At 54.4% G+C, this 23,982-nt stretch overlaps 1 protein-coding gene across 1 annotated transcript; it reads right to left on the bottom strand.

The window, feature by feature from the left end:
- Window positions 1-1,425: 1,425 nt before the first annotated feature.
- Window positions 1,426-21,600, bottom strand: FES (FES proto-oncogene, tyrosine kinase). Its single transcript, XM_063142870.1, has 18 exons — window positions 21,370-21,600; window positions 17,477-17,650; window positions 17,216-17,312; window positions 16,242-16,425; window positions 15,955-16,092; window positions 15,725-15,850; window positions 15,194-15,316; window positions 13,138-13,324; window positions 12,715-12,801; window positions 12,315-12,524; window positions 8,133-8,255; window positions 7,961-8,014; window positions 7,301-7,419; window positions 6,448-6,542; window positions 5,617-5,740; window positions 5,026-5,183; window positions 4,610-4,732; window positions 1,426-1,838 (listed from the first exon to the last, which is right to left on the bottom strand). Exons 1-18 carry the CDS (start codon window positions 21,592-21,594, stop codon window positions 1,696-1,698), a joined length of 2,490 nt encoding a protein of 829 aa, XP_062998940.1. The 5' UTR covers window positions 21,595-21,600; the 3' UTR covers window positions 1,426-1,695.
- Window positions 21,601-23,982: the final 2,382 nt, after the last annotated feature.

The raw sequence follows: 23,982 nt of genomic DNA on the forward strand, positions 1-23,982 counted from the left end.
GGGGGCCCCCACCCCCAGCCGTGACCCGCGTCGCCCCGCACGCCGGCCGGTGCTGCGCCTGCCCCGGCTCAGCGCCCAGCTCGCGGCGCCCACGGGGCCCTCCTCGACGCGGCGTCCCGGACCCACGGAGGCGCCACGGGCGGCCAGGCGGGCCCCCTGGAAGCCCCGGGGGGAGGCGCGGCCGAGCCCGGCCCACCCCAGCGCGCCTCAGCAACCGGAGCCACGCAAGGGCAGCGCGCGCCTCGGCCTCCTCGCCCGGCGGAGCGCACGCGCCACCACTCCACGGCGCGCCACCAGCCACGGCGCCCGCCAGCGGAGGAGCGGGCAGTGGGTGCCCCCGCCCGAAAGGAGCTGCCCTGCCAGGCCCTTCGCCTCGACGTCCAGCGAGCCTCCCGAGAGGCAGGCGCCGCCACCGCCGCCGCCGGGCCCACTCACCTGGCCTGGTGCTGGACGAGGAGGAGGAGAAGAGGCCGCCGCCGCCGCCGCCGCCTCCCCGGCGGAGCCCCGCAGCGGTGCCCGAGGCAGCCGGAACCCACGCAAGGCAGGCGGAAGGATCCGGCGCTGCCCGGCCTGGAGAGCGGGGGCGGGGCAACCTCCCTGCCTGCCTGCCTGCCTGCCAGCCAGCCGCGGCCTGCAGGCCAGGTGGACGCGCAGCTCAGGGAGCCTGGCAGCACTCGGCGGCGGCCGGAGGAGGCGCGCGAGGCTGGGAGAGATGTCCAAGAGGGCGCTGGTCTGGGGGACGGAGGGGGCCTTTGGCGTTGCGCGAGCGAAGAGCCAGGGAGAGGGGGCCGCCTCCGCCAGACCACGCCCCGTGTGCCCCCCCCCGCCTCCTGCACCCTGGGTCCCGCAAGGAGAGTGCGGGACACAGACACGACCCCTGCCCCGGCCTGGCAGAGAGGCCGGGGTCTTCCCTCTCACCCCACCCCTGCACGTAAAACGTGGAAGAGCTCAGCGTGGCCGGGGTCTAGGACCATCCCACGGCCTTACTTCGCCACAGGACCCGCCAATAAGGCGTCTCTGCCCGCTCACGGAGAGCCTTCCTCCCATCCCTGGAGAATGGCTTCTCGCCCTTCTAGGCTTGGGACCACCTGAAGAAAAGAACGCTTGGATAGGACGAGGGGGAGCCCTGAGTCACGAGCCGTGCCACGGCCCAGGTGTAGCCGAGGGACCAGCCTGGAAACAGTTCACCTTTCGTCACGTGGGATGGGCCCACTGCATCAGACAGAACCGCCGTCTGGTCCAGCAGCCAGTGTCCATTCAGAAGGTATAAAAAGTCCCCATTTCCTGGCTACTCCTATTTGGCGCAGGCTTGGAGAAGGGCTGCCTGAATGCTGAGGTGGGCCAATTCCCACACACAGAGATAACAGTTTAAAATAAAATAGAATGCTTTTATTAGGGAAGCGTAAAAACACTCTATTTGAGCCTTTATTACAGTGGTATTCAATTACAGAGAAAACAGATACAGCTGAGTTTGGAGCCTGGGCTTTGGGGTTGTTCTGGCCACCACAGCTGGAAATGTTGGACAGACTTCGGGGAGACGGACTACCTGGAGACTAGGACAAGGTCCGTATGACCAGAAGGACATGCCAAAAGCAAAGGGCAAAGGCCTGGTTTGTGGACGCAGCCCTTGGCGGGGGGCAGGCAGCTCCATCCTGGGCGAAAGAGGGCTAGCCAGCGCTCTTGGAGATCGGCGTCTCACTGCTGCCGCTTCTGAATAACAACCAGCTCTTGGTGGAGGGTGTTAAAGTTCGGTCGGCTCTCTGGCTCGTATTCCCAGCACCTCAACATGAGCTGGTACACCTCTGCAGGGCATTGGTCCGGGATGCTCAGGTGGATTCCTAAGGGGGAAAGTTCAACTGAGAAGGACGTGGCAAGGAAAAGAGTCAAGCAGGTGTTTCGTTGTGCACCTCACACAATGCTTCTGTGTCAGTACAGGGGAACTGTTACTTTATTAGTTAAAGCCTTTTGATTCCACCCTTCAGCAAGTAAGATTTTGGGGCAGAGTACAACACCTTCACGAACCATATTACAATAATCTGAAGTTAATCAAAGATGACAATAGAATTGGGGGACTACATAGAGGAATTATATGCAGTTTAAAATGCCTGGTGCAATAACAAGGCACCTAAAAGCGTTTAAGATAAACCCCAGGGCACATCCCCTTTGGAGGGTATTTCAAAGCCAGGGTGAGCACACTGGGAAAGTCCTCTGCTTTCTAATCACACAACACACTTCCAAAGAGGAAGGCAGGCCCTTGGAGTTGGCTTGCAGCAGGAGATCTTATAAGACATAAGCCAGCTGGCACTGGAAGAGGCGCTCCTTCAGATATTCGAGTCCTCGGCCATTTAGGGCTTTAAAAGTAAACTCCAGCCACCCTGAGCTGGGCCAGGAAGTGAATATGCAACCCATGCAGTCCTTTTAATATTATAGTAATATGAAGAAACCGGGCTGTACTAGTTAGAATTCTGGCAGCCAAATTCTGCACTAATTGAAACTTCTGAGTTCAAGGACCACTCCATGTATTACAGTAATCCAACTGGTCAGTTACCAGAGCGTGTCCCATTCTTACAGCTGGGAAACCAGCTGAAGCTAGTAAAACAAACTCCTCACCATTGAGGCAACATGGACCTCCAATGACAAAGGAGCAACCCTGCCTCCCTTTCAGGGAGAGTGTAACTCTGTCCAGAACAGGCTGAAGATCAACTCAGAGGTGTTCAGAGGAGGGCAACCAGGATGATCAGGGGTCTGGAAACAAAGCCCTATGAAGAGAGACTGAAAGAACTGGGCATGTTTAGCCTGGAGAAGAGAAGATTGAGGGGAGACATGATAGCACTCTTCAAATACTTAAAAGGTTGTCACACAGAGGAGGGCCAGGATCTCTTCTTGATCCTCCCAGAGTGTAGGACACGGAATAACGGGCTCAAGTTAAAGGAAGCCAGATTCCGGTTGGACATCAGGAAAAACTTCCTGACTGTTAGAGCAGTACGACAATGGAATCAATTGCCTGGTGAGGTTGTGGCCTCTCCCACACTAGAGGCCTTCAAGAGGCAGCTGGACAACCATCTGTCAGGGATGCTTTAGGGTGGATTCCTGCATTGAGCAGGGGGTTGGACTCAATGGCCTTGTAGGCCCCTTCCAACTCTGCTATTCTATGATTCCCTGAACCCAAAGTACCTCCATCTTGTTAGGACTCCATTTCAGCTTGTTGACCCTCATCCAGACCATTACTGAGCCCAGGTCCTGGAACCACTGCTTTCCCATGGCCCCTACAGCCAACCCACAGGGTTGATCCCACAAGATCACTGGTGCTGAAATTTGGAGACAGGTCAAGGACAACCAACAGGGCCACACTTCCCGTCTCCCCAAAAAGGACATCTATCAAGATGACCAAGGCTGCCAAACCTAGGCCTGAGCCTGGATTGAAATGGGTCCAGATCATCCTTTTCTTTCAAGAGAGCCTGGAGTTCTACAGCCACCACCCTCTCGAACACTTGCCCCAAAAGGAAAGATTTGCAATTGGGTGATCATTCCAATCTTCAGATCCAGAGAGGTTACACAACTGCCTCTTTCGAGACTGTCAGGACTGTTTCTCTCTCCTCTTGGAGCTGGCTTGCTGAAATTAGCCACAATGAGGGTCAAGAGCACTGGGGGGTTTGGCTGAGTCCCTCCAAGCACCTGGTCTACATCAGGCCACATCAACAGAAACTCATCCCCAAAAGGGAGAGATGGTGCTTTGGATGCCTCCAGAGGAACTGCACCCACGGTGGGATCAAGGACAGCGTGGGTGTGAGTGACATCATCCTGAAACTATCCTGCAAATCTTACACAGCAGGATAAGGGTTAGGGTTAGGGTTAGCTGTTCCAATATATTCCTTCCCGGGTTCACTTGCAATCAACCTTTTACCTCCTGGAACAGCTCTGCTGGGTGGCTCTCAGGACGCAATGGTGGCTGAGAAGTAACTTCACTTCTCCATCACTGCTACAAAGTAGGCGTGGTCATGCCCTCCCACTTGTACGTGGTCATTTTCACCATGAGACTTGTGCCACTTATGTGGATGTCTGTCTCGTCCCCGTTTCATTGCACTGAACTGTCTGGTAAACCAGGGAGCTAACTTTGCTCTTTACAACAGAAAAGAGCAAGTAGGAGCAACCATGTCGAAGGCCTGTTCCATCTCCAAAGTAAGACCAGAGCCTTGACAAGAGCACCAGTCACATCAGCTGGAAACTCCCCAAGAGCATTCAGAAGTCTATCAGATTCTGCAAGTCTCCAGGAGCAGACCAGTTTCATGGATCCACCAGTCCTGCAGAAGGAAATGGCAGCTGCCAGTCTAAACCTCATCAGGAAGTGGACTGACCATGGCAATGGGATCCAAAGAACAGCCCAGGCGCGCACACTTCCCCAGACTTCCTGCTCAATCAAAAATACCAGTGCTAAACAGTGACCTGCAGAGCATGTGTCGGGCCAGCAAGGTATCGAGGCAGCCCCAGAGTTGCCATGGAAGCCAAGAAGGCCACGCCAAAGCCATGGGCCTCATTGGCGTCAGGAAAAGGGTGTTTGCTTCCTGCCCAGATAATGGTCTGCCCAAGCGCCCACCCTGCTGGGACTCACCCTTCTCTACAGCCTCACGGGTCTGCTGGTTGCTCATATTGGGGTACGGCGTAGCACCCAGACTGAAGGCTTCCCACATCAGGATCCCAAAGCTCCAGACATCACTTTCTGAGGAGTACCGGCCTAATGGGAAAGGGAGAGTTGACACTGAGTTGTGGGACTTTCTGGATTCTTGGGTGAAAGCTGCCCAGGCCACCCATGACCTCAGCCTGCTGGGTATACAGACCCATCTGCCCCTGAGAGGAAGACACACGATCAGTGACTGGCAATGGAGATGAACCAAATGTCCTGCGGAGGCTCATCAGGAGATCCTCTTTTCTGCTTAATTGGAATAAGGCCTCTCCACTGCTCTTCCCTGCCTGCTGTGCTGGAGTAGACCTCTGGAGCACGTGGGCCTAGAGCCACAGCTTTGGTACCGTAAGTGAGTGCCTCTGGGGCTGTCCACTTCACAGGGATCTGTTTCATGCTGCCCGTGGAGGAGTAAATGCCATCCTCCTGTTCCCGTGACATCCCAAAGTCGCTGATCTTCAGAGTGTTCTTCTCTGTCACAAGGCAGTTCCGCGCTGCCAGGTCCCTAGAGGGTGGGAGACCCAAACCCATGGCTGACACCAACATTGGGGGAAGATTTACATCTGCCAATGCCGGGAGCACCCCAACTTTCCTCCAAGCCAGCCTGTGCCTGAGCTGGCTGCCTCTGGCTGCCTCTGTTCCCTTCCTGCTAGAGGAAGCAGAGGCAGGCAGCACACGTGGCCGAGGAACAAGCCCCTGGTGGACTGCTCCAGCCCTCACAGGGGAAGGGCTCCCCCGGTCCCACACCACACCTCCGCTAAGGCCCTGCGGAGGGGTGGCCTCAGGGGATGATGGGCTCAGCAAAGATGGCAGCATCTCAGGGAAGGAGATGCTGGGTGGCAGGAAAGACCCTGGAGCAGCCTGGGCAAAAACGGCCATTCCCGGCCAGGGAGGGAGTCGCTCCTGATGTAGCTGTGGAGTGGGCTGGGCTGACTGACCGGTGGATGCAGTGCTTGCTGGCCAGGTATGCCATCCCTGCGGCAGCATTCTCCATCATCTTCAGAAGCGCCTTGGATCCGAGCTGAGCTCCCTCATTTCGCAAGAAGGTCAGGAAGTCACCCCCTGAAGGAGGAGAGGGTAGCTGGCTGGCAGACAAGGCGGCAATGGGGACCCGAGTGACATAACCCTTTAGGCCCCGAGAACCGCAGGCAGTCCCTTGTGAGGGGTCACGGAGCGCACAATGGCCACCCATGCACATTTCCCCCCCACCCCACGGAGGACTGTTGGGGCACATCAAGTTCCCCCCCTCCCCGCCCTCAGCAGCCCTGCTCCAGATTGCCCTTTCCCCAGTGCTATTAACAGTGGGGGAACCACAATCTGTTCTGTTCCTTGCCCCCTTCCCCCAGCTGATGGCCAACCAGGTGGGCAGTAGGGAAAAGAAGGTGGGAGGCCATGGGCTGCGCAGGGAACAAAGGGCCACGTGCACCCTGCAGGCCCTGTGCATTTGAGCTAGGGACGAGGGCTGGTGGACACCCCAAACGGCCCAGGGTTGCCCGAGAGACACATGCATGGAGATGCCTTCCTGGTTGGGAGGGAGAGAAGAGGGAGTATCTGCAGCTATGTGGAGAAGAGCTACTACACATTTAATGGCCACACAAGAGACTGCTCTCGATGGGCCCCTGCAACAGCGCAGGACTTGGGAGAAACGTCTCTAATGCAAACGTAATGATCCTCAGCAGCTGAAGAGTACAAACATTCTGGAGAGCTTTAAATCCAGGCCCCCCAAGACTGTAGAAAGCCACAAAGATCACTTGAAACGCTGGACTTACCCTGGACTAGCTCCATGACAATGTAAATGGGATGTTTCTGGGTGCAAACGCCAATGAGCCGGACAATATTGGGGTGGCTGTACTGCTTCAATATCCTGTGGGGGGGGGGAGCCAAAGGGGGCACCATTGGGGAAGGGTAGGTGGCATGCCAGCTGCCAGGGGAGGGCTTCCTCAACAGCTAGGCTGCACTACGGCCACCTGCCTCCTCCCATGGAGGTCAGAGGAGCCCCTGTGGCTAGGAAGGCAAGAGCTCTGTGACAAGGCAACTGCATCATGGTTGCCAAGCTCTCTGCTGGTCGTTCTGTGCTGGAGGTGGAGAGATTTGGCCATTAGCCACATGCCAGAGCTGGCTGATCAAACACTGCCATCTTTTGAAAGACCTCTTCCAATAAACCATGGCACTGAGAATCCTAGGATCTCCCCACCCACCTGCTAGTGGACTGGGGAAAGGGCCATCACACGGTGGGAGAGCACACAGTTTCTGTGCATGCCAAAGGTGCCACAATGATTGATGGATTGCATTTCCAAAGCTGTGCGGGCGATTCACAGCATTGAAACCTTGGCATGTCCTTGTAGGACTAGGAAAAGCTCCTGCCATTCCGGGCTGTGCATTTAAAAGCATTTTATGGTGTAGCCAACATGGAGCCAGGTGGATCTGTTGCCTGACTCAGCAGGAGGTAGCTATATGGGTTCCTATGTTCATTTGAAACGAAGATCCCAGGGTGCTAGCAAGGGTGAGACCCTGGAAAATTGGCTTTGGCCAGGAATCCAGTTGGCTTTGGCCAAGGTCCCCAGCAGCTAGATGAACCTAACAGCCTAGCCTCAGCTGTCCAGGGGCTTGCTCCATACCCACCTGGCCTCCTGCAGGAATCTGACTTTGAGCTCTGGTGGGAGAGTTTCACGGCAGGACTTCACGGCCACTGGAGTGTTGTCGCAACGCAAGCGCCCACTGAATACCTCTCCAAAGTTGCCCTGGAGAAAGAAGGTGGTGGCCTAGGCACTTCCTGCTCCCCATCTACCCAGCCCACCTTCCGTCCATGGAAACATGGATAACAGGGTGCAGGGCTGGTCTCAGAAGAGTGGGCAGCACTGGGCTGCGTCCTACTGGCCACCTGCAGGCACCTGTGCATTCCAAATCTAGTTGGTGCAGAGCTCCAGGGATCACAGGCTACAATGGCATCACAAGGAAGCAGGGTGGCCACCAAGGGCCAGCCTGCCCAGGGCAGGAGCTGTGACTGTGACACCATCGGAGAGAGGCCCTCCGATCAGAGGAGCCTTTTCAGAAGTGGAATAGCGCTCGGCCCCTCTTAACTGGACTATTCCCCTTTAACAGCTAAGGCTGAGGTGACCTGTTGCTAGAAGCCACAGAGCATCTGACCATTGGGATTACAGGGCTTTTGGCAACAGCTCTACCGCACGGGTTCCAATCCAAGTTGAACAGCCTGCAGGCGATGCCCACCCAGGGTGCTCCCAGTGCCTGCATTGTAACTGTCCTCCCCAGAGGGTCGCTCACCTGCCCTATACGCTGTCCAAGCAGCACATCCTCGTGGTCCAACGCCCACTTGTCCTGCAGCAAGAGCAGTCAGTCACAGGGCAGAAAGCCCTCCACCCGCCTTGTGTGCTGTGCTTAGCCCAGCCCAGCCCAGCCCAGCCCAGCCGTGTGTGTTCTCAGTCAGGAGCAGTACCTTCATGACAGGCTTCACCAGGATGATGCCCGTCTTCTTCGTGATGGGCTGCTTGGACTTCAAGAAATGGTCAACGAGCCGTGGGATGCTGGGAAAAGCTTCACCCTCCAGGCGATACAGGTTCTGAGGGGAAATTCCGCAAGGGCAGCCCTGTTAGTCGGGAGCAGCCCGTTGGCACAGGCCCTGCTCTGGCCTGCCCAGGGGTGGGGGCACTGAAGGGAAAGAGGCCATGGGGCCAGTTCATTCAGCTGGTTTACTCCTCACTCTGTCTAAGTCCCTGTGTTGGGGTTTATCACATCCCCACTCCTGGGACTGATTCGCTGACTTATTCAAGGGGATATCAAAATGATTAGGGTACTTTCACATGACCTAGAAAGCTGAAAATATGTAGTGGGGGGAAATGGGAATTGCATGCTGCTACTAATATCATGGCTAGCAGGCATCAAGTGCATGAGCAAAACCCGTGGTACTTTTGACTCAGAAAGCTCTAGATGTGGAAGACTTGTGAATTTGGAACAGGGACAGTTACCAAACATTGGGGGACATGAAACCCGGACTCTAAGAGCATCTCTACATTAAGGGAAATCACATTGTTTACCTGGGGCTGTTGTACTTCCTGGTTCTTTGGCACGATTGATATGGGCTGCATTACACAGGAGGAGAGGGGCGACAAGGGGGAAGATCCTGCTGCTTCCCGGGGCTCCTTTATACAGCAGACATGTTTCGAGGGAGCGCTTCCCTCCCTCCCTCCCTGGCACGTGTGCAAAGGAGGGGGAGTTTGTGTGCAACCCTCAGCACATTTACTTGAGAGTAAGCCCCATTGAACATAATGGGACTTACTTCTTGAGTAGACACATGGGGAACTACTAGCAGAAACTAACAGAAGGAAGAAACAAATTTAAAAAAGAATCACAAGCACAACTCTAATCTAGCATAATGAAGGGTCTCCCTTACTTGGGAATAAGCCAGATCTGCCTCCCTTTGTTGCAGGGAGGCATTTTACCCTCTTCTCCCTCTGACAGCAAGGAAAGTCCTTCCTTGGCAAGTTTATAGTGCAATGTCAGCTTTACACAGTGCCAATTTCATGCCATTAGGGGTTCATTCCAGTTTATCGTTAATTTTTTTAAAACCATGGGAGACATCCTGTTTGTTTACAGCGTCATGTAATCCACCTGGAAACTTCCATGACCAGCCTGTCACAAGTGTGCTATAAATAGCTTGTTTAGAGAAGTCCTAAAACAGTTTTGGGGTGCAATCCTAATCTTGAGGCCCACGGGGACTACGGTCTATGAGGGGAGCTTTGCTAGGCTGGCAGAACAGGAGATATGGCCGGTAACAGCAGCAGGAGTGTAACAGGTATGCCCACTGAACACTCTGCCCACAGAGCTGCCCCACTGGTGAAGATACATGAGTGGGCTTGAAGGCAACCCAGGGGAGGAGGAGGAGAACTACGCCAGAGTCTTCACCCTTTTGCTCCATGGCCCTATGGACAGCAGAACTTTACTGCAGCTCAGTCATGGCACAAATAATGTTCCTTCTCATTTATTTCATGGGGGCATTTAAAAGACCCTGCATCAGCAACAACCTCATTTATGCTGCAGCAACAGAGTTTAGGACATGGTATGATTCAACACTCTCTCACAGCACACCACAGCCTGTTTATAAGCTACACAACTCAGATGACAGTCCATGGGGGTGCATCTCTCAGCCCATGTCACATGCACACACACACACTCTTCCTGCTCACAAGGGGGAACTGTGGTTCATGGTTTTTAATGCCTTTATACAAATGCTCAAAGTATAGGAAATAAACTCTTGACTCAAGAAGGCAAAAGCTGGGAGAGTGGGCATCCAAATGGCAGATGCAGTTCAATATAAGCAAGTGTAAGGTGATGCATGCTGGGGCAAAAAAAAACAACTTCAAGTATAACCTAATGGGGTCTGAGCTGGAGGTGACTGAACAAGAAAGAGATCTTGGGATTGTGGTGGAAAAGCTCGTTGGAAATGTCCGCCCAGTGTGCGGCCGCTGTAAAGAAGGCAAACTTCATGTTGGGCATTATAGGAAAAGGAATTGAGAATAAAACGGCCAGTATCATACCGCCCTTATACAAATCTATGGTGAGACCAGACTTAGAATACTGTGTACAGGTCTGGTCACCACCTAGAAAAGGAAATTATAGAGCTGGAAAAAGTGCAGAAAAGGGCAACTAAAATGATTAAGGGGCTGGAGCATCTCCCCTACGAGGGAAGGTTACATCAACTGGGATTGTTTAGCCTGGAAAAAAGGTGGCTAAGGGGAGACATGATAGAGGTGTACAAAATTATGCATGGTATGGAGAATGTGGATAGGGAGACATTTTTCTCCCTCTCTCAAAATACTAGAACCCGGGGTCATCCCATGAAACAGATTGGTGGGAGATCCAGGACAAATAAAAGGAAGTCCTTCTTCCCACAGCACATAGTTAAATTATGGAACTCGCTACCACAAGATGTAGTGATGGCCACCAACCTGGATGGCTTCAAAAGGGGGTTGGATAAATTCCTGGAGGCAAAGGCTATCAATGGCTACTAGCCCTGATGGTTGTGTGCTATCAATAAGCCTGTGTGCACCAGTTGCTGGGGAACATGGGCGGGAGGGTGTTGTTGCACCTTGTCCTGCTTGTTCATCCCTAGCTGATGGCTGGTTGGTCATCAGTGCCACCTGAGGAATGGTTTACTTGGGGCTGTGTTCCTTGGGGCTAGGTAGTAGCTCCACATCGGCCTCTGAATCTGAGAGGTGTCTCTCTCTCTGTGTCGGGAGGGGCAGGGTTGTGAGTCCATGCAGGCCTCCTCCGGAGCAGCTCCAATGTCTGGGGGAGCTCCTCACCTTTCCTAGAGTGTCTTTTTTTGGCAGGCATATGAAAGGCGAATGGGGACATGTTCCCCCTTTCAAACTCCCATCTCCTGCTTCCCAACCCCGTGACCACGGGAGGCAGAGGCGACTGCTGTCAGTGTCCATCCTGGCTGGGTGTCCTTCCCTTTCCTTGCTTGGCAAAAGAGTTTCTTTCTCCCCAGGTGGGTCTTGAACGCTTGTCCCAGGAGGGCAGCATGGGCTCTCTGCAGCTAGCTTGTCCGTGGAGCTATGTGGGGGCTATATTGGGTGGATCTCCTGCCTTCCCTTTGGGTGAGATGTTCCAAACCAGCATCAGGGGATTTGAAGCCCTGTCTGGAAGTGATGTTATTGCTGCTTGACCCAGGCTCTGTGAGCAAAAGCTTACATTTTACTCAGATGAAGTCCTGTTTGGCAAAAGATCCCGCTTGTACCTGCAACTCCTTTCTCCTTTTGCTTAAAGTTGCCTCCCAGCAGAATGCACAGTGGCTCTGGCAGCAAAGAGGAAACCAGTAGTAATTCAAGCCTGATCCCACAAGGAACAGGGAACTGCCCATTCGTTGAAAGCCCTCATGAGAGGCGGCCGTGCAGGAAACACTGGCATGCAGTGGGCTGGCAACACCAACACCTGGCTTCTCCAGGGGCTTCCAGGCAAGGCTTTTATCCCATGGGCATCATTGCCCTGCCTGCCTCATGCACAGAATGTCATCATCTTCTACTTGTAATCCTCTTGAGTTTCCCACCACTTTTTTCTGACCTTTTTCTTACTGCAGAAAACCATTAATGGGAAAAAGATGGATTCCCTGCAGGAGTCAAGCAGCCCTCCCTCCGCCTGGAAGCACCTTCTCTACAAAGAGGGTGAGCCCAGGAGGACCAGATGGAAGTGCCAGGGTGGAAGCCCCCCCACGTGTGCACTGGCCTGGCTTCGGGGTTGCTTATTTATCCTGTTCCTTCGCAGGAACAGGAGCATTACCGTCACACCCCCCCCCCCCCGGATACACAACACACCCACAACTCTTCCCACCCCGCTTGCAAATGGACCTACACGGCCGCCCTGAATTTCCTTCTTTGAGGGGAAGGTTTTTGTTTTTAAACTTGTAGATTCCTGAATAAGGCGAAACAGATACTTTGGCAATCTCACTCCATCTACCAGGTTCCAAAGAATCGGAAGTCACTGAGGCAGGGCTGGCTGGCAGGCACCCACCTCAGAGAGCAAAATGCCGGGCGCAGGCCTAGAGGCAGCATCGCCCAGGCTGGGCCCCTCTCCCTCCCACCACTGGCTGCCCGCCCTCCTCGCCCTCCTCGCCACTCACGTCAGCCGCCTGCAGAATGAAGTGCCTGGGCTGCCCATCCCACAGCACCGAGAGCACATACTCCTGCTTGCCTTGGCTCTCCCGGACCAGGAAGTCCCCCGCGGTCCGCAACAGCCTCTGGACCTCCACGCGGGGGATGGCTCCGTGATACCAGGCTTGCTGGCCCAGCGGCTTCTGCACCTCGGGCAGGAGGGGCACCGGGGGCGGCAGCTGAGGACAGAGAGAGCAATGGGGTACGGCATGCAACCAGCCTTGTTGGCCGCCCCCACCCCAGCAGGGAAGGACGGGAGAAGCAGGGGTGGCCCCTCCCCACAGACACTCAGCGGACGCAGGGCTTGCCAGGAAGCACAGCTGAGTGGGGAGGCGGGTGGGCAGGGGAGCCCCCAGGGCGGGCACTCACGGACAGGCGTGGGCGGAAGATGCCAGTGAGGTGGTGTCTCAGGGCCTCCAGGGCAGGCAGGCGGCCTCCATCATGCTCTTGCTGCCCCTGCCAGAGGAGGAGAAGGGCACACATTGACTAAACTCTGGGGGTGGGGCAGAGGACCGTTAGGCAGATGGAGTGGTGGGGGCGAGGGGCTGGCTGAACTGAGCTGGGGTTGATCGGCTGCCCATCCACGGGGCCATGGCCACGTACCCCAAAGGCTTGTGATGCCACACATCAGAAGGAAGGGTGTGGCTCACGGTGAAGCTGCCCTGCTTCTAGCTCCAAGTAGCACCAAATCCACAGCCGCAGGGATGGTGCGGTGCAGAAAAGGGTGCTTGTGCCCACCCCTCCTGGTCCCTTGCTGGGACTGCCCAGACCCACCAGGCGGCCTCCACCCACCTCAGGAGACGGGGACAGACCCTCCTCCTGCAGGGCTGCGGCAGGGGGAGGGTCCCTGGATCCCAATTCATCCAGCTTGTGCCGGAGCAAATCCCTCTGGGCCTGGAGCTTGTCCTGTGCGCCCTGGGCGAGCTGGAAGAGGTGCCGGGCTTCGTGGAGGGCCTGACGCTTCCCCAGCAGCGCGATGCTGTCGAAGAGAAAGACAGAGACAGCCACGTCCATGAGGGGCGGTGGGGGTGGAAGGCGCCACGCAAGCTGCTGTCATCTCTCGGACTGGGCAGCTCCCCTCCGTCATGAGCCAGGAAGAGGACACAGTGACCGGCACAGCTCTTCAGGCAGGAGGACATGACGAGCAGCAGAAAACAGGGCTTTACAGAGTGAATAGCAGAGGTGTGGGCGTGGGGATCTGGCCCCAGGCCACGCCTCATCTGCCCCCCCCCCACCCGGTGTGGCTATTACACTGTGTGTGCGTTGCATGCAGGGGGGCAGGATCCCATTGAACGGGACCTTTTCTTCCCTAATTGCCATGTGGGGATGGAAAGGCTAACCTTCAACACGCTGCGACCCCCCCCCCCCCGAAAACCCTCCCTGACCAAGAATGGGGCTTAAGAAGAGAGCTCCTGTTGGAGCCCGGGGGTAGCGGGAGACGGGTGGCAAGTGGCAACGAGGCAGGGAAGGATGGGGAAAGTGAGAGAATGGAGTGTGCGTCGATGGGTCTGAAAGAGAGAATGGGGCAGCTCTGACTTTTGGCTCGGCCCCCTTCCTCCCCTCCCCCCCCCCCCCCCGCATACACCCCTGGACAGGTTACCCCAGAGGAAAGGCAGCTCTCAGGGGGAAATGGGTTTTCCATCTCTGACACACCAAAGGAGCAAAATGATGTATCCAACACAAGCCTCAAGATTTCTCACAGCATCAGATTTTGAGGAAGCCTAGGAACATGGTGTAGCAGGGTGGGTGGTGGTGGAAGGAGCCAAATATAAATAACAGAATCATAGAATAATAGAGCTGGAAGGGGCCTATAAGGCTGTTGAGTCCAACCCCCAGTGCAAGAAGAAGCTCAGAAGCCTTGACATCTGATTTCATGCACTGAGGATTGGGCAGAGAGATCTTGGAGTCTGACGTCCAACTTAAATATTCAATTTTCTGAATCAGTGGCTGTTTAAAAAACAGGGAGCAGAGTGTAGAACTCTCTGGACATTTCTCACAATGGAGGAATGCAAGCCATGGGCCCCCCACAGATCTATATGGGATGACTGGTGCTTTGCAGTTTGATCATCAGTGACCTAGAGTGAGGGGTGAGCTGAGCAGTGAGGGGCCGCGCCTGTTGACGACCGCTTGTCCACTCGTAGAAAGAATGTTCAGAAGGGGGACCCCCAGGTCCCAAGGAACTAGAGGCAAAGAGCATAACGCATTTGGACTCCCTTTTTAGAACTGTCGGTAATTAACTTGTGCTTCTGTTCTCATATTGTCTTAGATCTCTTATTTTGAATATTACGTTCATTCCTTCATTGTAGGTTTGTCATAGACAAATTTTACTTAAAAATATAAATCTTAAGTTTAAAATGTCTATTTCTGTAAGATGCAATATTTCATTTGTGGTATTCTTGATATGTTGAAACAGCAATAAATTATAATAATACTTTTAAAAAGTTAGTTGAGAGCAATTGTTTAAATGAAAATGAGCAGAGGAGCCAAATGAGCAGAGGAGCTGCTGAAAGCAGCGGCAGCAGCAAAGGGTGCAGCGATGAGGCCAGCGCAGAGGAAGCCACCAAGGAAGTGGCCAACTCTGGGTTAAAAAAAGTCCCCCCTAAAACAAGACCACCGGGGCAGCGATACTTCAGGCGGCTGCACGTACGCAAGAGACTGCTGTGCTGCGCCTTCGAGGAAGGCCAGCTGGCCGGCCCACGGGTTGAAGCATCACTGAAGCTGGGCTCCCGCTTGCCCGGCCTTGCCCCCTCCTCCCTCTACAGCTGATGTCCCCATCCTGGCGTCCCCCGGGATGCTTTCTGCTGGGGGTGGGAAGGGGAGGTTGGGGAAGGCTGTGCTGCAGTCTCACCGCTCTCCAGGGCCTCCGGCCACCTCTGCATTCTGGATCTCAGCCGCCAAGGTCTGGACACGCTGCTGGTGACTCCTGCTGCTCTCGGTGGCACCAGCCAGCTCCTCTTCCAGTGACGTAAGGCTGCAGGAGAAGGAAGGGTGGAGATGGCCACCTCAGCCTTTGGCCAGGCACAGAGAACACAGAAAGGCAGAGCCGACGGACACCTGGAGGGCTACAACCCCCCTCCAGCTTTCTCGAGCTTCCATCAAGGCAGAGCACAGGCCAAGAGCATGGTCCCGGGCCCACCGGCAGGGAGGGTTGAGCCAGATGTCTCCTTTCCCCACCCCCAGCCTCAGCCTCTTCTTCTCCGTCCGGGATACGCTCCGTGGGGCTGGGCTGGACCTGCCCTGGGACACGGGTCCGTGCCCTTTTCTGCTGGGCAGAATGGGCACAGAGGCACTTCTGCCCTGAGTCGTGCCGTGGCGCGGGAAGCCGCCCTGGCCCTCCCCAGCCAGCCGCCCCTCAGGGCAGCCCCTTCCCCATACGCACGTGTGCTGCATGCTCTCCAGGGTGAGCTCATTCAGCTGCAGCTCGCCTGCTCGCAGGCCCTCTGTCTGCAGCTCCTCCAGCAGAGTCTTGTCAAAGGTCGCCACGACTGGGGGCTCACTCCCACACCTGAGGGAGACACATGGCCAGAGCAAGAGGGGGAGGCGGCTTGCGGTCAAGTGCCGAGCCAGGGGCAGCCCCAGCCCAGGGACAGGCAGCCCAGCAGGCGGTACCTGCACTGGGGGAAGAAGCCTTTGTATTCTGCGGCCGGCTGGAGGCGTTCAATGGCCCGGCCCATGGCTTGGTGCACGGTCACCATCTCTTCCTGCACCAGGCTGGTGATGCTGGCGTACTCCTGCAAGGTGCCTTTTCTGTTGGTACAGAAACAGGACGCTGAGCAGGTGACCCACCAGGGTGGGGAGGCAGAGCGCCCGCGTCCAAGCCGCCCCAGTCCCGCCCCAGGAGACAGCAGCTGGTGGAGTGCTGCTGCTGCTGCTGCTGCTGCTGCTGCTGTGCTTACGTGATGTGGGCCATCTCCAGGTGCAGGCTGTGTAAGGACTGGAGCGCCCCAGGCAGGGTCTGCTGGTAATGGGTCGTGTGCTGCACTTCAGCAGCCTTCAGAGCCAGCACATACTGGTTGTGCAGAGAGTAGAGCTTCCAGAGGCTCCGGACATACTTGTCTTTGGCCTTCTCGCGTTCCTTTTCTGCAGGGAGAGTCACACAAGGAGCAGATCAGGACTGGACCAACTGCACATGCGGCCGCATTATTAGGCAAGCCACTGAAGCAGCCAGGAAAGAGATCTTGAGGCTGTGATGCATTCCTGCCCGTGAAAAGGACAAATTCCATGCTTGGGGATCTTTAGGAAAGGATCAGAAAATCACACAGTGCCAGGATTGCAAGGTCCATGGCATGGCCACATGTGGGAATGCTGCGTACACATCTCAAAATGGACATTGTCGGGCTGGAAAAGGTGCAGAAAAGGGGCACCCAAATTATCAAGGGGCTGGAGTAACTCCCTTACGAGGAAAGGCGACAACCTTCGGAGCTGAGAAAACAAGCGAGTCAGAGGGGACAGGGCAAGGGGGAATAAAAGGATGCATGGAGGAGAGAGAGGGGATCGTGAGAGCTTTCTCTCCCTCTCCCATCATGCTCGACCCCAGTGAAGCTGGACGGTGGGGGATTCAGGACAGAGAAAAGGAAGGACATCTTCATATTGCCCACAATTAAACAAGACACTGCACTACGGCAGGATGTAGACAGACTCATGGAGGACACGGCTCTCCACGGCTGCTCATTGTGATGGCTCTGTGCCACCGCCCAGTCACTGGGGATCGACAGCAGCAGGAGGCCTGCTGCCCTCGCGCTCTGCTTATGGGCTTCCCGAAGGCCACTGCGAGGAGCAGGAGGCTGGATGGAAATCAGGGCTCTTCTTCAGCCGTCCCATGGCACCCTGCACAGTCCCTGCCAGCGCAAGGGGCTCCTGCCACACCCACCTTTGGTGGCCTCCTGGTATTTGCGCTTGGCCTGGGAGCTCTCCCGGACGTGGGTGCGGTACTGGGCCTTCAGGCGCTCAGGCTCTTGCTGGGTGGTCTGGAAAGCAAAGGGGGGAGCATGGGCCCCCCCTGAACCATCAGCTGCCTCCTGGCAGTCAGGCCCCAGAGGAGGCAGCTGATCCTGTGGCATTGCAGAGGCAGAGAGCTCCCACCCCCAGGGGACACTGCTCGGCCACTGGGAAGTGGGGCAGGCATCCGTACCTGGACGAAATCCTGGTTCATTTGCTGCCACTGCTCGCTGTAGCTCCGGCGCAGCAGCTGCTTGTCACGAATGAGCAGGCCCATCTTGTTCAGGGGCCCAGAGACCAGGGCTTCTGCGTGGCGCTGCAGTATCTGGCTCAGTGCCTCTGTTTGGGTCACCAACGACCACCAACACTGTAAGCAGGAAGGGAGGAAAATGCACAGGGCACCTTTCCCGAGGCCTGGTGAGCCCCAGTGCTCTGTACGGCGCACAGGTAGCAGCCACACCAATGTGGCATGGGGGCCCTCTCCTTTCATGGGTGCGGCTTACAATTCAGGAGTCAAACCATTCCCAGTTCTCGTTCTGGTTCAGCTGCAATTGGAGTTGTTCTGCTTTGATGCCAGCTCAGGGTAGCTGAACTACCAGTTCTGGTTCATATGAGAACATTTAAATAGAAGGCATGGTGGGATGCAGCAAGTGAACGGGTCTAACACTGTTACATCTGACTGTCAGCAATAAATGAGTACAATGCGTCATACGTGGGCCTGCCTTTGAAAATTGTCTGGAAATTTCCTCTGGTCCAAAATAGGGTAGCAAGATTGTTAACAGGGACTGGCCAATAAGATCATATTATGTCAGTGCATTTCTGGGCCAAATTCAAAGTGCTGGTATTTACTTACAAAGCCCTAAAGGGCTTGAGGCCAGATTAGTGAAGGATCATCTCCTTCCATATATTCTTGCCCAGATGCTACGATCAGAGGCACTTCTCCAGGTACCCCCACCAAATGAGGTGAGGCACGTGGCTACTAAGAACATGGCCTTTTCAGTAATGGCACCCTGGTTGCGAAATGACCTCCCCAGAGAGGCTCTCCTGATGCCTACATTGTGATCTTTTGGGCACCAGGTGAAGACTTTTTTTTAAAAAACCTCCCCAGGGTTTTTAGCCAACTGTAGGGGGGTGATCAAAGTACCATAGTCAGCAAGGACACTGATCACCTTGGGGAGGGGTGGTAGACCAACCTGCAGGTAGGATTTGCAGGCCGAAAATATGGGTGAGCAAGGTACAAACCCCTTGTCCTGCCACGACAGGCCAAAAGGGGAGGATCCATGTTTTTGCAATGAAAAAGCCCAGAAAAATAGAGCTCTAAAGCGAATTGGTCTGTTTATAACATGTTTGAAGCCACATTGGACCATGAAAAATAAATAAATAAAAGCATCAACATTATTAGGACCAAAGGCAGAAGAGCCCCATGGCGCAAGTTCAGATATGTAGAAAATGTAATTTCAGAATTAAAATAGAAACTTCTATTTCAAGACTCATGAGATGGGATGTATGGGACAGACCATGGCATGTGTGTGGCAGAGTTTGTACTGGGGGCCCGCAACAAAAAACAAAATGAAAACAAGGGAAGATGCTTGAGTTCCTGGGTCCAGGAAAGATCTTACACGGGGGGAGGGGAGAATGGGATTAGAGAAGAGACATGAGGCCACTGATCCTGCCATGGGGTGGGGAAGCAGAATGGCAGGAGAAACCATTCAGGCCCAGGAATCGAGGCTATGACAGCAAGCCTGTTCCAGCACCATGTACAGCACCATGTACATCTACTCTGTACAGCACCATGTACATTGATGGTGCTATATAAATCAATCAATCAATAAATAATAATAATAATAATAATAATAATAATAGATGGAGGGAGGGAGGGAGGGAGATACAGGTGGGGCAGTGGGGTGAAAAGCCTTCAAGGAGACGGGGGGATGCCAGCATAGAGTGTTGGGGTGAATTTCCTCCACAGAGGAAAGAAAGGGCTTTATGGAGTTAAAGTGCTTGGCAGATTTGTCTCTGGACTGCAGCAGGTGTTCAGACCGGAGCCTGGCAGTTTGGCCCACATGCAAGACCTGGAGCAGAGACAGTTGGTTCATTGAACCAAAGGGGGAAAGTATTTAAGATGTCCCTGTTTAAAGGCATCTTGTTGTCAGGTTGTCAGGTTGAAGTGTGCTGTATATATCGATGACCATATGTAAAGGAAAGTTTGTTTCAGTAAAGTTATTCTTACTGACAAAATCCCGTGAGTATTGATTTTTTCCTCAGTAAGCCTCTCAAGTCAGAAACAGTGCTTCCAGCTATTGCGTGTGCTACGCACTCTGCATATTATTCAATTCCACGACATAGAGATTTGAAGAGTCAGGAAAAAACTAAGGTGTGTGTGGGGGGGAATAAACAAGGACCGTTTGTTTTTTTCTGAAAAATTGGGAAAAAATGAACAGCTTTGGATTATGAAATGTTTTCTTTTAGAATTTAGTAACCCAGCCTTTACTCCCCACAAAATGATTTCTCAAAACTATGTAATAGAAACACTAGAGTTGTAAAATATCGGGAAAGAATGAAGCCATGTAGAGAGTGGTGATTTTTTAATCCTCTCTGTAAGATTCTCATCATAGTTATTTCTTCCATTCTGTGCTAAAAGTATTGATCTAATGTAACTTTTACTGAACGACATTTAGGGACGCTCCAAGTCATGCTCAGCCTCCCAACATGTGAGCAGAGTCACCATATCATAATATGGAAGGAAATGCGTGTCCTTGCCAGTTTGGGCTTTGTTCTACAGAGTCCTGTGTTTCTGGGCTTGTTTTGGTTAGATGGCTGTAGCACTCAATTAATATAGTTGTAACCTAAAGTCCACACGTGGGGGGTGGGGGGAAACACCATAGGTAACCCTGCCACTGTCACCAGATACAGCGGAACAAAATATGGGTTTTCCTACTTAGGTTTCTTTTCTTTTTTAAAACATTAATTTTGGGGGTTGGGTTTATAGAACTCACTGCCAATTTTTTTAAAAAATAAAGTTCTCAATTAAACATCACCACTAGGGAATGCTGCCTCAGCTATAAAACTTTTTAAACTGCTATAACTATAATAAACCCTCTCTACCTAAAAGAAACTCAGTAGCCTGGTTTCACTGGCATAGGATTGGCACTACCACTGGAGGCCACCTTTGAAAATTAACCAAAAAAAAAGAAGATATTCATTATCAGAAATTATTTACAAAAGTGAATAAAATGTCACTCTTCAAATAACAGGCTGAGATTGCGTAAAGGTTCTTAAATTAAGTATGGTTGCTCACCATTCCTAAGCCGAGTCATTCCCAGCAAAATAAAATCTAGACAGCTTTTCCTTCAGATCAGATTTCCCTAAACTCCACCCCAGACACAGGAACAGGTCTAGGAATTTCCCTAAACTTCCTTACAAGAAGGAACAGAAGTTGCACACTGGTCTTCCTCTGCCTCCAGTTCTTCCTGCTTCTTCGATGATTCAGGGACTACTTGCTGACATCCCCTCCAGTCAGTCATAAAATGGGAACCTAAAAGATGTACAACTTGGTTTGCCCATAAAATTATCTTGTTTGGTATGAAAATTGTAAAAGTGTAGTTTATTCAGACAATAATTATTTGCTAAATGAGTTTACTTTTAAAAGTTTTTTAAATATAATAATTTTATGAGCAAACCAAGTTTTACATAATACAACTTTAGGGACTCAAAGGCTGCTTTATGTTTCTACGCAGCCTCCCCCAGCCTGGTGCCCTCCATTGCAGTTTTTGACTACAATGCCCAGCATGCCTGACGATTGGTCCTGCTGCCTGAGGCTAATGGGAGCTGAAGTCCAAAATCTCTGGAGGAAACCAGGTTGGGGAAGGCAACAGCGATAAACTGATCCGTAGAGAGCACTTCAAAACAACAACTAGGTGTTGCTTATTTTTCCTTCCCCCAAATCTTTGTTCCCCCGGAAAAAAACAAAAACACGCGGCTTCAACCTGGCCAGAATCGCGCCGCCTCGCCTCCCGGATCTGGAGCGGGACCAGGAGACTGTCCTGCTGGCCCCGCCCCCTCTTCCTCCGCCCCGCCCCGGCCCGCCTCGCCTACCTGGCTGATCTGGCAGCCGCCGCTGGGCTGCGCGCCGCCCTCCTGCTTGCCGGCCAGGCAGTGCATCTGGTGCAGCAGCGCCGCGTACTCCCGGTCGCTCTTGGCTCGCTGCGCCATCCACTTGCGCAGCCCCTCCAGCAGGCGCAGCTCCGCCTCCTGCAGCTGCAGCAGGGCGCTGTGGCCCTCCGGGCAGCCGAGCTGCAGCCCGAAGCCCATGGCGGCGGCGGCCGGCCCGGCGCGGCTCCTGCCCTGCGGAAGCGCCAGCGTCCAAGTCAGCCGCCCGCCCGCCCAGCCCAGCCGCGCCGCTTGCGGGCTCTTCCCTCTGCCTCTCGCTTCCTCTCCCCCCAGCAGCCTCTGCGAAGAGCCACCTGCCCGGGGGAACTGGGCTCGGACGGGGCCCCCGAGAAGGGCTCCCACACACCCTGCAGCGGGCTTGGCAGACGGGCGAAGGGGCCGATTCCCACCCCTGGCCCACATCCCAGCTGCCAGCCGGCTGGACTAGGCTGGCGGCGGCTGTGCGTTTCCCCAGCCAGCCACTTGAGCAGAGGCGGGGGGCAGCCGCAGTGCCCTGGGCCCGCCCGAGCCCCCGCTTGCCCTCGAGGGTGGGGCCGCCGCCGCCTGTGTGGGCTGCCGCAAAGGCGCGCTCCCCCGGGGCACTTTCTGCGGGGAGGCCCACAGGCTTCACGGCCAGTGTGGCTCAGGGCAGGGGCGCTGGCTGTGGCCAGGGGGCCCTAGCTCACCACCGGTAAGGCCGGGCCACGTCTCGCCTCGCCCTGTGCACATACCTTGCGCTGCCCGGCTGCTCCCGCCTGGATCTGCGCCGGCCTGCTTTGCGCGACTGGCGCTCTAAAGAGGAACAGGAAGCCTCCACGAACCCTCCCGGCATTGCAAGATCCCCTTCTTGCGTACTTTTGCTTGCAGCCCTGAAACTTGCGGGCGGAGGGAGACGCCCTGGCAGGAGACGCACATCCCGCAGGGCAGGGGCCAAGAGCCCCTCCCTTTTCAGCCGGTCAGGCCCGAGGGAGACAGCCCAGAAAGGGCGCCCCCAGCCCTAGGCTCAGGCCTGGCCTGCAGGTAGGCCAACAGGGTTTTTTGCAGGGCAAGTAGGTCTGCAGCAAGGGAAGCCTGCAGAGTTAATCCTGTGCTTGGAGCCCATGGAGCGTACGTTATCAGAGCCCTTCAGCGAAGCCCCGCTGGATCAGACCGAAGGCTCCCACTTCCCCCAGTGGCCAAATGCCCCCCAGATGCCTCTTGTGCCCACAAGCGGGATGTGAGCACAAGAGGCCTGTCCTCTGCCCCCCAGTACTGGCATTCAGAGACATGCCGGAGGTAGCAGAGGTGCCACAGACAGCTTCCTCCTCCATGAACTTGCACAGCTTTAAAAGGGGACTAAGCAAGTTGGTGGCCTTCTCCACATCCTGTGGTAGCAAATTCCGCAGCGTGCAGCTTGACCTGAATCTCACGGCATTCAGCTTGCTTGGATGACTGCTGGTTTAGCCCTTAGGAGGAAGGGAGGAGACTGTCCCCCTCTCACACCATGCATCATTTTATACATCTCCATTACGCCCCCGCATTACCTTTCTTTAACCTGAAACGCTCCACAGGTTGTAGCCTTTGAGTGGAGAGCGCAGGGCAAGTACTTCAGCCCAATCATTTTGCTTGCTCTTTTCTGTACCTTTCCAGCAATAAAACATCCTTTTTAAAGTAGAGCAAGTCTTGTTTGCCTTAACATGGTCAAGCACTCTCTTGGCAAGCCCCCCGCCCCCATTTGGTACAGAGTTTTTCCATGGCACAGAGTTTACCCTCCTTGCTCAGGGCCATCTAAGCAAGTACTGTCAGGATGGTGTTTTATTGCAAGATAGATAGGCACGGATTTCCGCCTCCCTGCAGTTTAAGAATAGCAATAAAAATATAAAACCGACGGCTTGCCATGTGGCAGTCATTTATTTCGCAGCCTTGGTATTCCTTGCTTGTAAAGTGCAGCTTTTGCTTACAACTTTGTGCAGCTCTGCTTGGCCAGTGTAGATTTGTATGCACAGGTCAGCCCAGTTGATGGCTTGCATGGCAGCAATATTAGGCTCCCCTAACCAGCATTTTGCTGGTTAAGGGAGGGGTCACAGCCCAGTGTGACAGAGCACCTGCTTTGCATGTGGAAGGCCCCAGGTTCAATCCCGGCTTCTCCAGGTAGGGCAAGGCAACGGATCCTACCTGAAGCCCTGGAGAACCATTACTGCCAGTCAGTGTCAACAATGTTGGGCTTGATGGACCAATGGTCTGATTCAGTATAAGGCAACTTCCTATGTTCCTGGGATCCTATGCACCTAGGTCAAGCTGGGGGATCTTGGCATTCTACTAAAAAGTAAACCCCACAAGCTTGAAATCTGCCCACCTCTGATTTACAGCAGCTGTCCAAGGACTCGAGACCTTTGCTGAGGCAGATGAGGACCTACATACAAAACAAGCTCTGACCAGGCACTCTGCACGTCGCTTAGGCTAACGTGCGTGCCACCCTTGTTCCTGCATGTAAGTGTAAAGGACGGCAGCTGAAAAGTACCAGGGCACGCCAGGAGCTGCGGTACTCCCTTTCCCAACAGAGCAACACTC

Source organism: Elgaria multicarinata, chromosome 16, assembly GCF_023053635.1.
Source record: "Elgaria multicarinata webbii isolate HBS135686 ecotype San Diego chromosome 16, rElgMul1.1.pri, whole genome shotgun sequence".
Classification (NCBI taxonomy): Eukaryota; Metazoa; Chordata; class Lepidosauria; order Squamata; family Anguidae; genus Elgaria; species Elgaria multicarinata.